The 15,890-nt window shown below is 45.9% G+C and overlaps 1 protein-coding gene across 1 annotated transcript in view; it reads right to left on the bottom strand.

The window, feature by feature from the left end:
* LOC124188173 (cGMP-dependent protein kinase, isozyme 2 forms cD4/T1/T3A/T3B) overlaps window positions 1-5,307 on the bottom strand; it is a 32,214-nt gene extending 26,907 nt beyond the window's left edge. Inside the window, exon 1 of the mRNA XM_046580674.1 lies at window positions 4,814-5,307. Coding sequence (XP_046436630.1) covers window positions 4,814-5,271 — 458 coding nt within the window. The 5' untranslated portion in view covers window positions 5,272-5,307. The remainder of the gene's footprint in view (window positions 1-4,813) is intronic.
* Window positions 5,308-15,890: the final 10,583 nt, after the last annotated feature.

Here is a 15,890-nt window from a genome sequence, read left to right as displayed (position 1 = left end):
CTTTCCGAGAGAATAAATGATTCGAACAATTCAATTCAACTCTCTTCGTGGCACGGCCACTATCAGTTTCTGTAATTTTATTTTCAAAGCTCACTTTTCCGCGGGATAATTTCAGAGATTTTGATTTATTGTCAGTGACGCGACTCACTCTTGTATCTGACACGCGGTGCGTACTCTGCTCGGATTTACAACATGTGTATTATTTAGAAGGAGGCGGGTGCGGTACCGAATAACTGCCAGCCAGACACGTACTGGGTCGCAATATTAGCTCGGCTCCGACTTTTGCCTCAAGGAACAGAATCAGCCGGCCGGCCGGCGTTGTCCTCTCCCCGCTTTCCTTCCCCTTCCTGATGCGGTTTTTCCATACCGGGCAAAGACCGCAACCTGCGTTGGACGTCGTCGTTTGCGCTGCTGCTTATATACACCGTAGCTGGCATAATACGTACCTATGTATTACACAGTAATACGGTGATTGCAAGTTTGTGTTGCGCAATTTGCATTTCTTCGCTTGTTTACCTCTTTTTTCTATCATATATTTGTGCACTTATTCCTTCAAAGTGCGGCCCGCAAACTGCAACATAACGCCGTGTATGCGGAACGATAATTCCCGAAGGAATTCGATTGGGCCGCGAGAACTTTGGGCGATTAATACAAACATCTCGCGGGGCGGTCCAGCAACGGGATTTTTGGTCGCCCCGCGTTCTTTCAGCGTTAGCTTAACAATAAGCGATGATGACAGCGCGCAGTTGCTTGCTGTAGTCTCATCGTCGGTTATTAATTGTATCGGATTTATTTTAACGATTCATTAATGAAACTATGCGCCATGCACGACTCTGCGAGCGATGATTTAAAGTAATGATTCAAACCGCCGCCACCTCGTTTACCGCGTATTTAATCAGCCTTTTTCCTCTATCGTCTAGCGTCTCGCGATGAATATAAAAATAAAAAATGAAGTGATTATGAACGTTAAACAGGAAAACCACGCTGATAGGAGCATTGAATTCTATATTTAAAACAAACTTTCATATCCATTTATATGCTCGAAGTGTGTAATTTCATTAGTCGTATTTTTTATTGACTCATTGTCAGTTTCCGGCGGGGTTCAACCGAAAGCATATGTTATGTATGATAAATCAAGTGGGAAGAAGATAATAACATGTAAAAATAATCAAGACAATAGCGAAATTTGATGGACATTTCTCAGTATTATTACTGCATATATTAAACCAGAAGTTTAGCCGACGAATTTTGTCACACGGATAATTATAATCATTAACCTTCAGTGTGGTTACCTGCAGGCCTTATTTCCACAATTGGAGGTCGTAATAAAACCACAATACATAGTCAATCGGATTAAGATTTGATCCGAAATTATTTCAGATAGAATTTACATAGTAACCGTGGATTGTAGAGGTTTGATTTCGTGTGCGATGGCTTCGGTCTAATGTATGCATAATTATATTGGATATCATATTAGAAATAAAAATCAATCGTAGGAAAGACAAAAGTCAGAAAATATTAGTCTGTTTATAAAAACGTAGAAAATTTATGATCAGATCATCTTATTTTCTCTGTTGTACCAGTTGGTAAGCGCGAGAAAAATATTTGATATCATTCGAATGTCAAACAAGATTTTGATCATTTCGTTGCCTGAATATATAAAAAAATGATTTAGTTCGTTATCGATTGGTGGACACTTGGTTGGGAGCACGAATTTTCTCACCGACGGCGACTTTGTTGTATATTAGTTTGCGTGTGTAATAAATCTGCTCTGTCAATCCGTTGACCGGACAGTGTGACTTTTTTCCATCAAGGAAAATCAGTATCATTACCAGTAGAGTTTTATTGCGATTAGAAAAAACCGTGCAGTTTTTCCCCACTGTTTGTCTCATGTACCGAGTAAGAATGGAAAAAAATACTCGTGATTAGAAAGACAGATTTTTCTCCACAATTCCGATAATCATCGTGTATAAGATACTTGTAGTGCAGAGCGATATCCAACATAGTTTAAAATTCTTCTACCAGAAACGTTCAAGATAACCAATTAAATGTTTTCCATTTCATTGGACAATTATACTAACAACGACGGACCTTTACCCTGCTCTTTCTCTTTTCACGAATAGCAAATATATCGCAAAGCCGATATCGTTACGGTAAGTGCTGAATTACCGCACGAGTGAAGCAGAGGTAGTGAAAATGAATTGATATTACAACAGAGCAGAGCGACTAATACGCGTGTGCGTTGATAAATGAGTAATGGTAATTATTAATAAAACTGACTGTACACACGGTACCAGAAGAACTAGATGTTAAAGAGCGTTGACACCGCGTCTGTTGCCATTGGAATGTAAAACGAGGTTTCAGTCCGATAACAATAATAAACGACTATTAGTATCAACGGCGTCGCTGCAATAGTCAGAGATCGTATCCGTATCGAAGCGAACATAAAAAAAAAATATATATATACATATATATATAACAAATAGGTTTCGTAACGGAGAAACAACAAGGAACTGTGCGAGCTTTGTTTAGAGTAAGAACCAATTTCTTTACCGACCGAACCGAGGGGCAAGCAATGTAAGCGTACCAACTACTAGCAAGGCACGCCGAAAAGAAGACCAAGAAGTAAGCCGACTGGATTGACCTCGAGAAGGCGCCACCGCTCGGGGAATCCATCTCGAAGCGATTACCGCCGATAGGTATCCACGCATGTGTGTAAGATAAAAAAGACGAATAGGAAAAAAAATCATACGGCATACACACAGAGGTGAGAATCCGAGCTCTGCGTACGTGGGCGACGGCGTGGAGTCAGCAGCACCGGCTGGTCCTCGGCCGTGTGTGCGAGTGGTTTTAACTTTTAAAATGTCGCCAGTGGCCGTGACAGGATCTATTTTTAGCTCTTGGCGAGATAAGCGCGGGCGGCTGGAGGGGGGAATTCGGAGACGGCGCGAGCCGGGGAATCGGTAGTCGGAGAGAGATGGGAAATAAGGGAATCAAAGAACTAATTATACGTGACGTCACTCGACTGGTTTCGACACCGACACAAGTGCAGCGCGTACAAATGCGGCAACGGCAGCGCCGGCAAGTGGGCCAGAAGAACCTCCCTTGATATAAACGAACGACGAGGACGTCGCCTCGGGCAATACAAATGCCGCGATCTACAGGCTTCGTGTCCTTAACGTACGTTACATCCGTAAGAAACGTACGAAAATGATACGAAGCGTGCACGTGACGTAAGACTGACCCACGCGTCGCGTCTCCTGCACAGGGCTTGGTAAAAGTTGTTAGATACGCGTAAAAAACAAAGTTTGACATAATCTCCTGAGAACGCATGGCGTGAATACCGAGCGATTCTCTCCGTAGCCAGAAAAACCTCCTTCGCTGCTGCCGGTTACCGCCGACTTACCGATTCGCGAGTTTTAATCTCATTTATAAATATTACTTACGTGTACGGTTTATTATCTTTTTAGAAAGCGCACAAGGACGTCTGGCGCATGCGTTCTCGTTTGTAAAGGAGCGGGTATCCGTGTGCTCCGTGCTCATACCACGTATTACGTGCATACGCGCATATCTGGGCATAAGTGCAAGTGCAAAACAAGCACTTGACGCAGCCGACTGAGCGGGGCGCCGAGGGGGGAGGAACAGAGGGGTTGAGTGGGTCCGGCAGGTGTTATAATACGCGTAGCTATTTGTCATACCTATCCTCCTCCATCTACCTTCGCCCGGCTGTCTGCCTACCGCCTAGATGTGTAGGCACACACGTTGTTACAAGAGAGCGATTCCAAACAATTTGCCAACGGTGAAAAGGTGGGTGACCTTTAACCCCCTGACAGGGAAATCGCAGGGGCATCACCGCCACCTCGCCGCGTTCGCGTTGACGGCGTCAACGTATACATATGTGCATTATTCCTTGAACGGACTCTAAACGTCGGAGCCGTGAGTAGCGACCAATTATTTCGATTACTCGGATTATTTATACATGTTTTTCGCATAATTAGACGACTCGGCGAGTAGACGCTATTTCGGACAACTCGCTGCAACAAGTAGTAGTGGTAGTAGCAGTAGTAGCAAGTGAGTAACTCGGGCATGTCAGGATCGAGATAGACGAGGTGCTAATCAAAGTCAGGCGGCGAACCGGGCACACCCACACATGTGTTGGCATTACCCTGGTGAAAATGACGGATGGACAAACACGGTCCTGTTAAAACTTTGCATAGTTTTTGTTTGCGTATTGTGTAGCGACCTAATCGAAATGTGTCCGTTAAAATACATTTCAAATACAATCGGGGAAAAAAGTCTAACGTAAATCTGAATAAAACCCTGTTCATCTACATGAATTATTTCGAGCGGCAGCCGTGGCAATAGGCGGACATCCGTAAGTCGGCTGTTTTGCAAAACGATCAATCTCTTGGTTTAGTCTGACAAATTTTTCAAAACCGAATAAATCGACACCACGCGCTGCGTTTTATACGTCGAATCCTCGTTACGTCCCCGTCGTTGCTGGTCTCCGGTGGCGCTTGGCGCCTGTTTCATATTTCCTCAGATATACGCACGCATCTCATTCCGTTCTCCTTGTCTCTCATGCGCGCACAGGCGCACGCACACAAACACTTTCTCTCTCTCTCTCTCTCTCTCTCTCTCGCTGTCTATATCTGCACCTCTGTCTGTCGCGCGGCGAGAAACCACGTCTGGATGTAATGCAGTCGTGATAATAACAAGACAATAATTAATAACAGGGTGGAGGGGGGGCGGAGAGTTTTCGGGTTTAAAAGGGCGACGCGCCGCTGGGATGTATCTGCGATGATTTACCAACCTGTCGCTCTTGTCGATGACCACCAGCGGTGCCAGGACCTGCAGAGGAGGCTCAGCCGATATTCCCTGGGCCCGTTGCTTCCTCGGTTGAGGTTTCCCGGGCGTCAGGGGCGACTTAAAGGGCAGCACGCTCAGGAATTTGTCGAGGTGACTCCGTAGCTCCAAAATCTCGACATCCCGACGGTTAACCTCGGCCTCGAGCTCGGCGATTCGCTCCTCCTTAACGCGCAGCAACTCCTGGAGTTCCCGTAGGGTGCTCATCGTTAAATCTCCGGGGCTCGGAACCCCGGTCGGTGGAGGTGCGGAGCCGTCGGTCACCGGGACGACGGACGCGGCCAGCTGCGAGGGGTCCTCCTCGTCGGCCAGCCGCTGCTGCGTCGACGAGAAGCACAAGGAGTCGAAGCACACGCGCATAGACACACAGGCGTCGCCGATACGACCACACTCGCCTCCGTTCATTCACTCAATCGCCAGTTTACTCCCGCGACGGATGACCTGTTGCGTTGGTACAAGTCCAGCCCGCGGACGGCGGCCACTGTCCACGGCGCATGCGTTTCGGTAGGCCTCTGGCGGTGCCCAGCCGGAAGCGTTTCCGCCTTGGTCGGTAAGGTAGTTTCGCTCCGTCAGTCATCGCGGGATCTTTAAACGCGAGCGGCGACAACGGGCTGATCTAACGTTAGAAACAACGCTGCGTCGACCGTGGGTGCCTGCCTAGCTTAATAAAATTTTCTCCGACTACCGACTAGGAACGAGAAAGATCGTTTTTCCAGCTGATACCTCCTCGTTAAGGAAACTTTAGATACAGTTTGAAGACATCAGCCGTTCGGCTGAATTCATGACGTAATACAACGAGTTACGTTGATAGGGTTTACAGGATGAGAGGATTGATGGTTTGTTTGCATATGATTCGACCACCCACTTTCGCTCACTTTTGTGCAGATGCTGTACCAGTTTATGGCTGTACAGGAATTCGTATAGAGATATGCAAGTTTTGGTATTAATGTAACGAATGATGAACGTTTTGCTAGTGGATTTGAAAAAACTTCTGCGGAATAAAAGTGTTCTTATTTTTTATCTCTGTTAATCTTTATTACTTTATAATGCCCACTTGAATTATCCTTCGGAATACCGATCCAATCCCGTTGCCGCCGATTACTATAGAAATAATGTACATATAATAAAGAAAGAGAATTTCGTCGATACCAGACCGAAAGTTTTCAATGAAGCAATAATAAACGGCGGAATGCAGGAAACAGCACGGTCGATTGTTTGGTATGAAGGAGTTATTTCTGTGGGGATTGTCGCTCGTGAAGAGTTCGAAGATCAAGCAATCGAAGAAATGCTGCGTAGATCGTGGAAAAACCGATCGCTTCCAGAAAAGAACAAATTCGAATATATCAAATCCGGAGACATTTTATCGATAGGTGATTATATATAGATTACTCATCGCTATTTACTTTTAGAGATGCTATAATTGTACAAAAATTGCAAAAATCATTCTTATCTCCACGTTTGTGTTTCTTTGCATTGTACAAGACACCAGCGTATTCTGATAATAATTAGTAATTTATAGATATTAGAATTTAATCAGCTATTTGGATCACGGTAAACCTTTCCTCAAACGCCAAATGGTTTTGCGGCATTATATCGGAACTGCCATGAGCAGCCCGATGAGCAGTTTTTATCGTTGGATTGAGATTAAGAATGTAACTAGTTTTCAAATTAATCTAATCAAACGCCTCTTCGAAACACACCAACCAAACCCCGTTAATGTACATGCAATCACATCTCGACATCGCATTCCAACGACATAATATGTAATTAACTCAGCGATCGATAACGATTTATACAAACGTCATGAAGTAGCTCTATCGAGTGTATTTACGGCGCCATAACGTAGATGCGTACACGCGCTGAGTCACGGTAGTTCATAAACTTATAAATATCCATGGACAGAACTTTCACTTCGCGGTCACAATTAACTCGGCGAAATGTTATGGAATATATCCACGCCACATTCGGGTCGATTTGAATTTTCGTAAGGGATATATATATATATGTTGATTTTCAAGTTTCAAGAGATTGTCCCGGTATATATATTATACGTAGCTGCAATACATGAATCAGTAATTTTCATAATACTATGCTTCCAGACGTTGCTTATATGACCGAAAACCATAAGTATCGATTTGTCATATATTTATGCACGGATGTAGATAGTAAATGAATAGACAATAACGTCACAGTTCAATTAAATCCAATTATACTTTATGGCTGAAAAACGTTTTCCAATTTTCGCTACGTGCTTTTGACGTTGATAATCAACCCACGGTCATATGGAAGTTTTCATGGCTGATCGCGAGCAATATGGCGATAGTAAAACTAATCAGCTGATCACTTCGAAATCATGATAAAAATATTAGTGTAAACTGTAAAAAATTGTCAGTGTTAAAATCATGTAAAAATGGCCGATTTGGAATACTATAGAACAATTGTTATTCGTCAGATTCTCAGCGACGCTTTTATTCTCCTGCAGGTGTTTGCGTGGATGTATAAGGTAGCTACATAACTAGGTGAATAAGACGCGTAAGTAATCCTGGAAGCTGAAGCAGAAGGCCCGGGAGCGTGCTTCGTTGTAAAGTTGAAGCATTGTCTCCGGCGTCGCATCTTGTCTAGTGACGAAGTTAGCTGATTGAACGCCCGGAGCGAAAGGGCGTGTAATGGATATACATAAGCCAGGGTAGCTGGTGGTGCTTCACGGTTATAGAGAGCGCGGATCGCGCGGAGCTACCGTCGTAATTTCATAATAGCATACCGACGTTAATAACACCATCGCGAATGAGCGAGCGAGCAAGTCGACCAATTTGCATCGCATTGTTAGCTCGTTACTGGAATCCATCTGTCCCGTCTATCCAGCACGGTAGGCATCCAGCCGACCAATCAGGCGTTGCGATAGCTACGCGAACCCCAACAATCAGCGTTGAAGCCGCCAAGCTCAAATTCGATTATCGTTTCTGGCATTGTTATCGTCGTTACCCGCGCTGTCTCACCCGACGCACCCACGATACGACCGCTAAAGAACCTCGAATGAAACCTTGTTGCCGCATCGTCACTTCTCCCCGTTTCGGAAATTCAATTTTTTTTCCACATCGATTCGTCAAAGCCCCAAATTTCACCGAACTGGATATCTTCCGAACCGTTTCAGTTACCCGTCACACGCGGCCGCAACAACAACGTCAAAGCTTTATACGAATTTTCTTATAATTTCAGAAATTAACGAATCCCTAAGAACATGTTTCCCCAACACCCAGAGCTATCCTGGTCCTCTTTGCAATTCAGAATTCCGTGTCAAAAGTCATCGTACGAGCAACAAAATTGAGCAAAGAGGACCTCAAAGCTCGACGTTTCATGCTTATGCTTTTGTGTCACGTGACTTGGAAGCGATGATTGCTAAAGAAATCTGGAGAAAGCTTCTGGTTCAATTTTTGTGATGAGATGTTTTTTATGGTTTTTTTTTTTTACAAGGCTCTAAGTGATCCACTGATTCCTTTGCTGCAGAGTATATCAAGCAATACATAATACGTAGATGCATAGGTCTACAAAGCGATGACTAAATTGCTCTGAAATGGGTTACCATTTTTCAAAGATTTCACGGTCCATTAGACGCGCCGAATCGTAGAACGTATGGTCGTATACCACATATGGCGTATCCCCGGAGCTATAAATTGCTCGTTCATTTTTCACCGTTTCTCCAATTCTGCAGCCTGAACAAAATTCATGAGAAGCATCAAATACCACAGGAGCGATCAGCTCTGAACCGAGCGATAAGCTGCGACTCCACATACCTACGTGGTGGTCGTACGAAACTTCTGAAATCCCACGACATTAGCGTGTCACATCCGAAGTTTTGTCGACGCCATTAAAAAACTCGTTACAGTCATGGGTGATTGCCGCAGTATTAATCAACGGTATAAAATAAGCCTTGAACCGAATTGCGTTGATTCTCGGATGCCCTCCAAATGTGTATACGTCAGGTGATAAAGGGACGATTCCGCATGCTACCGAAATCGTCGAGTTTCGTAGCGAATTTCGTTTGAAAATTCGATCAGTGGTACCGGCGCCCCGGACGATCTGGGAGGCCGAAGCGACGCGGGAACGCGAAAACTCGGACGTGACGAAGAATGGAGAACGGAAAGAGACGGCCTGAAGGCCCCCGGGGCTGAGGCTTTGATCTCAATCCCCCTTCACCCCGCCGCCGCCCCTGAAAATATCAACTAAACGATAACCGTATTTATTATTCATTCAGCAGCCCCGCCTGCCCTCCCCAGCTCCAATTTGCAAAGTAGTTTTTCAAAGAATTCCGTCGGCGCATGGCGTTAGAACGGCGTCGAACGAATACGAAATAGTATAGCTGGGGGTTGGAAAATCACCGGGAGTTTCATTTTCCACGGACCGATGTGTTCGGACGAATGGTTTTGGACACGCTTCTGATTTTTTTTTTATTACCGTCAAACGGATTTCGATCCCTACACGTATCGCTTATTGGAGTTGACGGAAATTTTGTTGTATGTACTTATTTTTTTTTCTTTCGCTTATTTTTTGTAAAAAAAAAAAAAAAAAAAAAAAAACTATAGATTCTGAATACAGCGGTTGCGCAAGGTGTTTCGGAAACGTTTCGGGTAATCCGGTATAACGCGTACAGTGCATCGTTGCGGAGCTTGCGGAACACCGGCTTGTCTACGGGATCGGATTACGAGTATATTAGCCGGGATATGGGATCTCTTGGGATTTTAGAAGGGGGTACGAAACGGGTGGCGCGATATCAATTACCCCCGCACCGAGGTCAGCCAGACACGAGTTAATTGGTCGCAAGACCCGAGATTCAACACTTTCTTTGCGCCTGTAATATACTTTGAAAATATTTATACGTACATGCGTGGGGGTGTGCCGTGTTTGATGTTAAAAATGGAAGAAGGTAAAAGGAAATTCAGGGTCGCACACTCGCCTTTGTGCATAATTGGATAAAAGTGGTATTTGCACGATATTGCCAGGGCAACCTGGCGTGGAAATCCAAATTTAAAAAGGAAGAAGCAGAAAATTGTTTCACGTATTAGGCTCGCGGCATCTTATCTTCTAAATTGCAACACAACGACGCCAAAGTTTTGGGAAGGGCGGCGACGATTCTCGTAGAACAAATAAAGTGACAATTTGTATCTCGTCGCGGGTTTGGGGATCGAATCTGAGATTCTGTTGGTCCGCAGGCTCCAACCTCTCCTGCATTCAACCTCCACCCTCGCGTTCCTCCCACTTCCACTCTCATCGTCCTCCGGGAGGAACCCATCCCCTCAAGGCGGCAGAGGAAAGCGAGGGATCGCATCCCGAGCCACGGTTATGGATTGACAGGGAGGACAGAGAGGGCGAGAGGGGGGAAGGGAGGTGAGGCGGAGGGCCAGAAAATTCACTCGAAGGTCACCCATAACGTCAGACTGATTTTTCCCACTGGGATCGAACGGAGACTGGCAGAATGATTCGAGAGATTTCAGAACGTCGGGATAAAGCACGAAGAAAATTTAACCTTCACTCGCGTTTCGAACGGCATTGCGTTATAACGATCACCTTCGACACTTCGAAGACGGGATCAGTTGGTTTTTTGTGTCAAACCCGAAGTACTCGTCAAAAAACTCTATATACCTACCGATTGCCTTGGTAAACTAAATCCGATGAAACGACGTTCCAAACATTCGCCATCCAGTGTTCTACGATCTTCGAGCTTTTCATCCCTCCGAAAAACATATCCGTCGCAATTTTGTCCGAAACGTGATTTTGAAAGACCGACATCCAGAAAAGTGGTGCCGACTGCTGATGGGTTACATCTATATAATAAAAGCTATGAATTTGAAATTGTTCAATCCGGGCGCTGAGAACTTTGCTCTTGTTTTTGCTTTCTCGTTGATCCCGTCTTGGCGCGCAGCCGCGTCATTGCAGTTACAGCGATGCAACGGGGGTAAGGCAACATCGCGAGGCAAGAGTACGAGAAGCTCAGAACGATCTGGGAGATGGGAGGAAAAGAATGAAAGCGAAGACGAGATTGGCTCGCGTCTGCCCTCCGCCAAGCTCGCAGCTTTCGAACTTTGAGAGACACGTACGTTTACTACACGGCTTGCATCGACACCGTCAAGTGTTGGCGCGATGGCTTTGAGCCGGTTCCGTACGTCGGCCTCTCCGTCAGAACGACTGTCTGTCTGCTCGTTCATCCGTCCGTCTGTCTCCTGTCATTCTTCCCGTCACATTAGTGCCGACCCTACGTTCCGCAAAATGGAATGTTTGCAGCGTCTAATCAGATTTCGAGGGTTCAACGTGTATTAAAAAGACAGCTGTTCGAGTAGGGAATTGAGGCGGTCTGTAAAATATAGATATTGCCGAGCGCTGCGCGCTAGCTGCGAGACGACTTAGGAAAACGATCTCGGCAATGCGACGATCTAAGGAGAGTAATTGCCAAGAATGTACTATATGTACGTACGGGGTGTCCAATGAAATCGAGAATTTATTACAGATTCCAGGGCTATTACAGGAGTTTCCGGGATATTTAATTGAAAAATTCCAGGACCTTAAGTTCGTTTTCTTATCAATTTTTAAGGATAGGATAAGTTGGTTACGTGTTGAATAAAACAATTTATACAGTAGTTTGTATACAGAGTGAATTACTAAAATTTATTATTACTATACATGTAATCTAACGCGTGCTAGAAATGAAATGTCGCAGTTTTCGAGCAAAAATTAATCACGTCGAATTTTCCATAATAAATAAAAACATTTCAACACTTTTCCAGGACTTGAGGAATTATTTTTGTTTTCCAGGAGAGTTCCAGGATTTAACGATATTTAAGGTGCAGTAGACATCCCGTACGTAGTAGGCATACAAACGTATCACTCTAGACGCGGTCGGGAAAAAGGTTCAATGTAATTTCTTAATTCCCCCGAAATCCTTTGAGCTTCGAGGATCTTGGATCCCGCGGCCTGATTTCAATTAGCAAATAATCGGGTAATCGCCAGATACCTTGTGTCTTATACACGGCGTTGTGCGGAACACGAGAATCAGCGGAATAAGACCAATGCCACTTTGCGCAAGGTCCTTGGTTAACTTACCGACTCTAACGGCTCTCCGAAGGCGTGGAAGAGACGTGGATGCGGGAAGCAGGACCCACGGGACCGTCTAAGTGGCGCCCAATCAGGAATTGTGCGCGATTACGAAACGCCGACTCGCGGCTTGGCGCAGCACGCAGCGTTCAGATGCGCGATCATCATCAGAGACTTTCTCGAAGCGAGATAAACTCATCGCGAGCCGAGACTTAACACTTCGAGCCTCTGGGAATCCCCGGATTGTTGAGCGTCAAATTAGCAGCCGTATACCGGCAGCGTTTTGTATCCGCGAGCCGCTCTCAACCTCCGTATTTATTCATTTATTCGTTTATTTACTTATTTGGCAATTTGCGACGCCGAATTATTCACTGCTCTCTTCTCCTCTACAGCAGCAGGAACGGCGCAGCTTCTCAGGTTCTGCGGATTTATGAAACTCGCGTGCGAAGAAGCAAACGCGATTTGGCCACTGCTCCGAATGCTCTCGCTGCATGCTTTTGTCACTGCAGCGCAATGGACGCGAGGCTTCGAGCCAGCTTTTCCTGAAAACGAAATTAAAGCCCGATGAACGGGCAGCCAAAAAATTGTCACTTTAAATTCTGGTCCTCATGGATTTGTGAAGAATATAAAAATAGACGATTGTTGCGTTACTTCGTCGTTCATAGGTACATCTTCTATCGGTTAATCTCAAATTAAAACTCATATTCTCTCATAAATATGTAACGAAACCTCGCCGGAAGTTGTATCATTTCTGACAACAGCGCTGCAAGCTCATTAACTGGTATTTAAAATCGCGGACAGGCAAAAAGGTCTGTTACATTAAATTCTGCCTTTTGTATTCATCGGTGTGGTAGGCAGGTACATCTAGTCGGTCTGTATACCTCCTCTAATTTCTCCACCAATTTCCCATTTCCCACTTCCCCGGCTTTCTCTTTCTTCCTCCCTCCCATTCTTCGTCGTAACGTGGACCCCTACAGCCTAACTACCCTCCGGAGTTCCTCCCACGCCCCGAACAGTCAACCCTCGCCCCACCGTCAGGAACGGAGGAGCAACATGGCTCCGCGAACGCCGGGATCTACCCTTACCCGCCTGCGTTGCATTTTAAATCAAAGCCCGGGGTAACGCAATCACCAGGCATCACGGCGCTTCCACAATTTTCTACTTTAAGCTACTTTATATATTAGCGGCCCACCCCCGCTTTCCACCACCGCCGCGGCGCCGACGGACGGACGGACCGACGCCCTCGTATCTTCCTCTTTCACTTATATTCTCTCCTTATTCTTCGTCATCTTCGGTTTTCTCGTTCCCCTGTCACCTACTTGTATAATATACTTGCGTGCAAGTACCGTGATATGTAAATCGGTGCTTTCGGTACATCATCGGTTTTTGGCTAATCTGAGGTGACACGCTGAGTTTATTTGTTGCACAGTTAACTTCGTCGCAGTCACCGGCAGCAGCGAACATCACACTAATTTCTCAATCACGAGTATGATATTATTATAAATAAGGGTGACGAAATCATGGAGCTTGCAGAGTAATATTTCACGCCCACTTGCAGCGCAGCGCGATGAAAACACGAGGGATCTAGGAGGATCGAGTCAGACTGACGTTGTATGTGTATATATATATATATATATATGTATAGTTTCAGCAGTTGGTACTGCAGTTGGCAGTTGGCGTGGACCGCGTCTAATGCGTGTCACAGTGCGTAAATCGTATTAGGCGGTAATTTGGTGCGGTCTAACGGAGTTAACGTTTGGCGGATACTCGTATAGTACAGTCGAACGCGAAAGTTTTCAAAGGGTAGCCCGTGTAGGTAGGTACACGGATTCAAAGTGACAGCACACTGTACCGCCGAAACCCGAATCCTCTGATGGCTGTGCTTCTGAAAAATATACACGAAGTGAACGACTCAAATTAGCTCGAGTTTTCACTTGACGTCCCCGAGAATCACGATTCGGCGTAACTGACAACGAATGAAATCTTTCGAACAGTGGATTCAATTTCTAGAACTAGGTGTTCATCTTCCGGCAAGTACGTGCTTTTCAAGATTGAGTAAATCCAAATCGTGGTGAGATGATGGGTATGATCGTCCGGAGCGGTGAAATAGAATATCCTCTCGAGTGGTGAAATAGCAGCGATGTTAAAAAGGGCGCCAAACGAAGTTTGGTAAACTTGTGCGTTGTAACTTGAAGTAAAAGAGGCGCACTCAATTTTTTCAACTTCCGAAGATAGTTCAAATTCGGTGTTGCGTTTAATCTTTCACACAAAACAGTACCTACATACTTTTCCTGGGAGATTGTTCGGGACGAATCAGTCTTTCCAGCACCGTTCGTTCTTCCTTTCCCCTTCTTCATTACGATCGACGATCCAGTTAAGATGCACAAATTTGCACACATCTATATTGAAAAGAGAACGGAGAACGCGATGGTCCGAACGTCTGACCAGTCAACGTCTTTCACTACTGCAAAGACAGCGTTGGAAATCGCCTGAGCAATACATTGCTCAAGCACTTCTGACGACGAGTGACAAAAGTTGATTCGGAGATGGTGGAAGCTGGGTATAAGAAAAGCGACCTGCGACGATGTACCTCTGATATTTTCGATTAATTTTGGCACAAGGTTCTATCACGACCCACGCGGTGGAGACAGGTAGAAATTGGTAATTGGGCGAATACCACGGCGGGCGGAAGATGCGGCTCCACCAGCAGGTACAGGGCGATGTAGTTAGGGACGACGTTGACGCTGTTACCAACACACTCGCGGCTCGCAAGCGCGGCGTGGTGTAATCCAGTCACCGCGTAACCGGATTATCCTCGTAACTCGGCCGTACTCTCTCCTCTCTCCTCTCTCCTCCCTCCTCACCCCCGGCCCACTCTTTCTCTCTCACTCTCTCACTCTTTCATTCTCTCTCTTTCACTCCCGTCCATTCCAGCTACCGCTGAAACCCGACTCTGTCTCCCATGAGACAACGAGCGAGATGCGCGCCCCGACTAGACTTTATATCAAAAGCTCTCGAACGATAGCTGGGTGTAATAGCTGCTTGTTCTGAAATCCGAATACTCCTGCATCGCTGCATCGGCCAAACACCCTTCATCCGTGATTAATCGGTTGCACTTTTAATGATTCTATCATTTTCGATCAACGGGCGAAGCGGCAAAGGGTTTTTTTCATTCGTCGAATTTCTGTGAATTCATAGCCACGCTGATTTTCGTCTTGTTTGAAATCACTCGACGCGAATCCTGCTGCACTTTTCGTACGGTTAGAGATTTCTTCAAACATCGTGATCCAGGATCCAGTACAAGAACGTATAAATCGTAATATCGACCGCATCTCTCATCCCCTTGTATAACACCACTTCAAAGAATCAAAAGTGTTTGAAAATGTAACTATATAATCCGGGATGTAACCCGAGCCTGCGGGAGAGAGATCGGGGATTTATTAATTTCTTCCCAAGTGACAATCACCGCGGGTGTGTAGGTGGGTTATCGAATCTGAAACAGCGTCGGGTACCGGGTGAGTCTGCAGGGAGGGTGGGCGACGGAGGGCGTCGGGTTGGGCAGGGATGTCGGGTGGCGCACGGCGATACACGGAATCACTCTGGATATCCCGGTAAATACAATTTACACGGGGACGACTATCACTCGGTTGCGCGGCGAGGATCGCGAGGTGAGGAAGAAGGCGAACGGTGGGGGAGGGAGGGGGGGAGGAGGGGGGTTAGGACCACCAGCGGAGGTGTAGAGGAAGAGAGAGAGAGAGAGAGAGAGAGAGAGAGAGAGAGAAGTTGACGCGTGGAAAAAGAGAGGGAAGCTGGCAATCGAGAGGGGTGTTTGTCGCTGACGTTATTTGCCCAATAAAACCACGTGGGTCCACCCCCGCTTACGAGGGCCAGGGCTCCGCCCTGAGTTCCTCCTGGACGAAGAGGCGCTTGCGCGTTCCGCC

Source organism: Neodiprion fabricii, chromosome 1 (assembly GCF_021155785.1).
Source record: "Neodiprion fabricii isolate iyNeoFabr1 chromosome 1, iyNeoFabr1.1, whole genome shotgun sequence".
NCBI classification, from domain to species: domain Eukaryota; kingdom Metazoa; phylum Arthropoda; class Insecta; order Hymenoptera; family Diprionidae; genus Neodiprion; species Neodiprion fabricii.
Note: the sequence above shows the minus strand (reverse complement) of the source record. Positions and strands in the feature narration are given on the sequence as shown.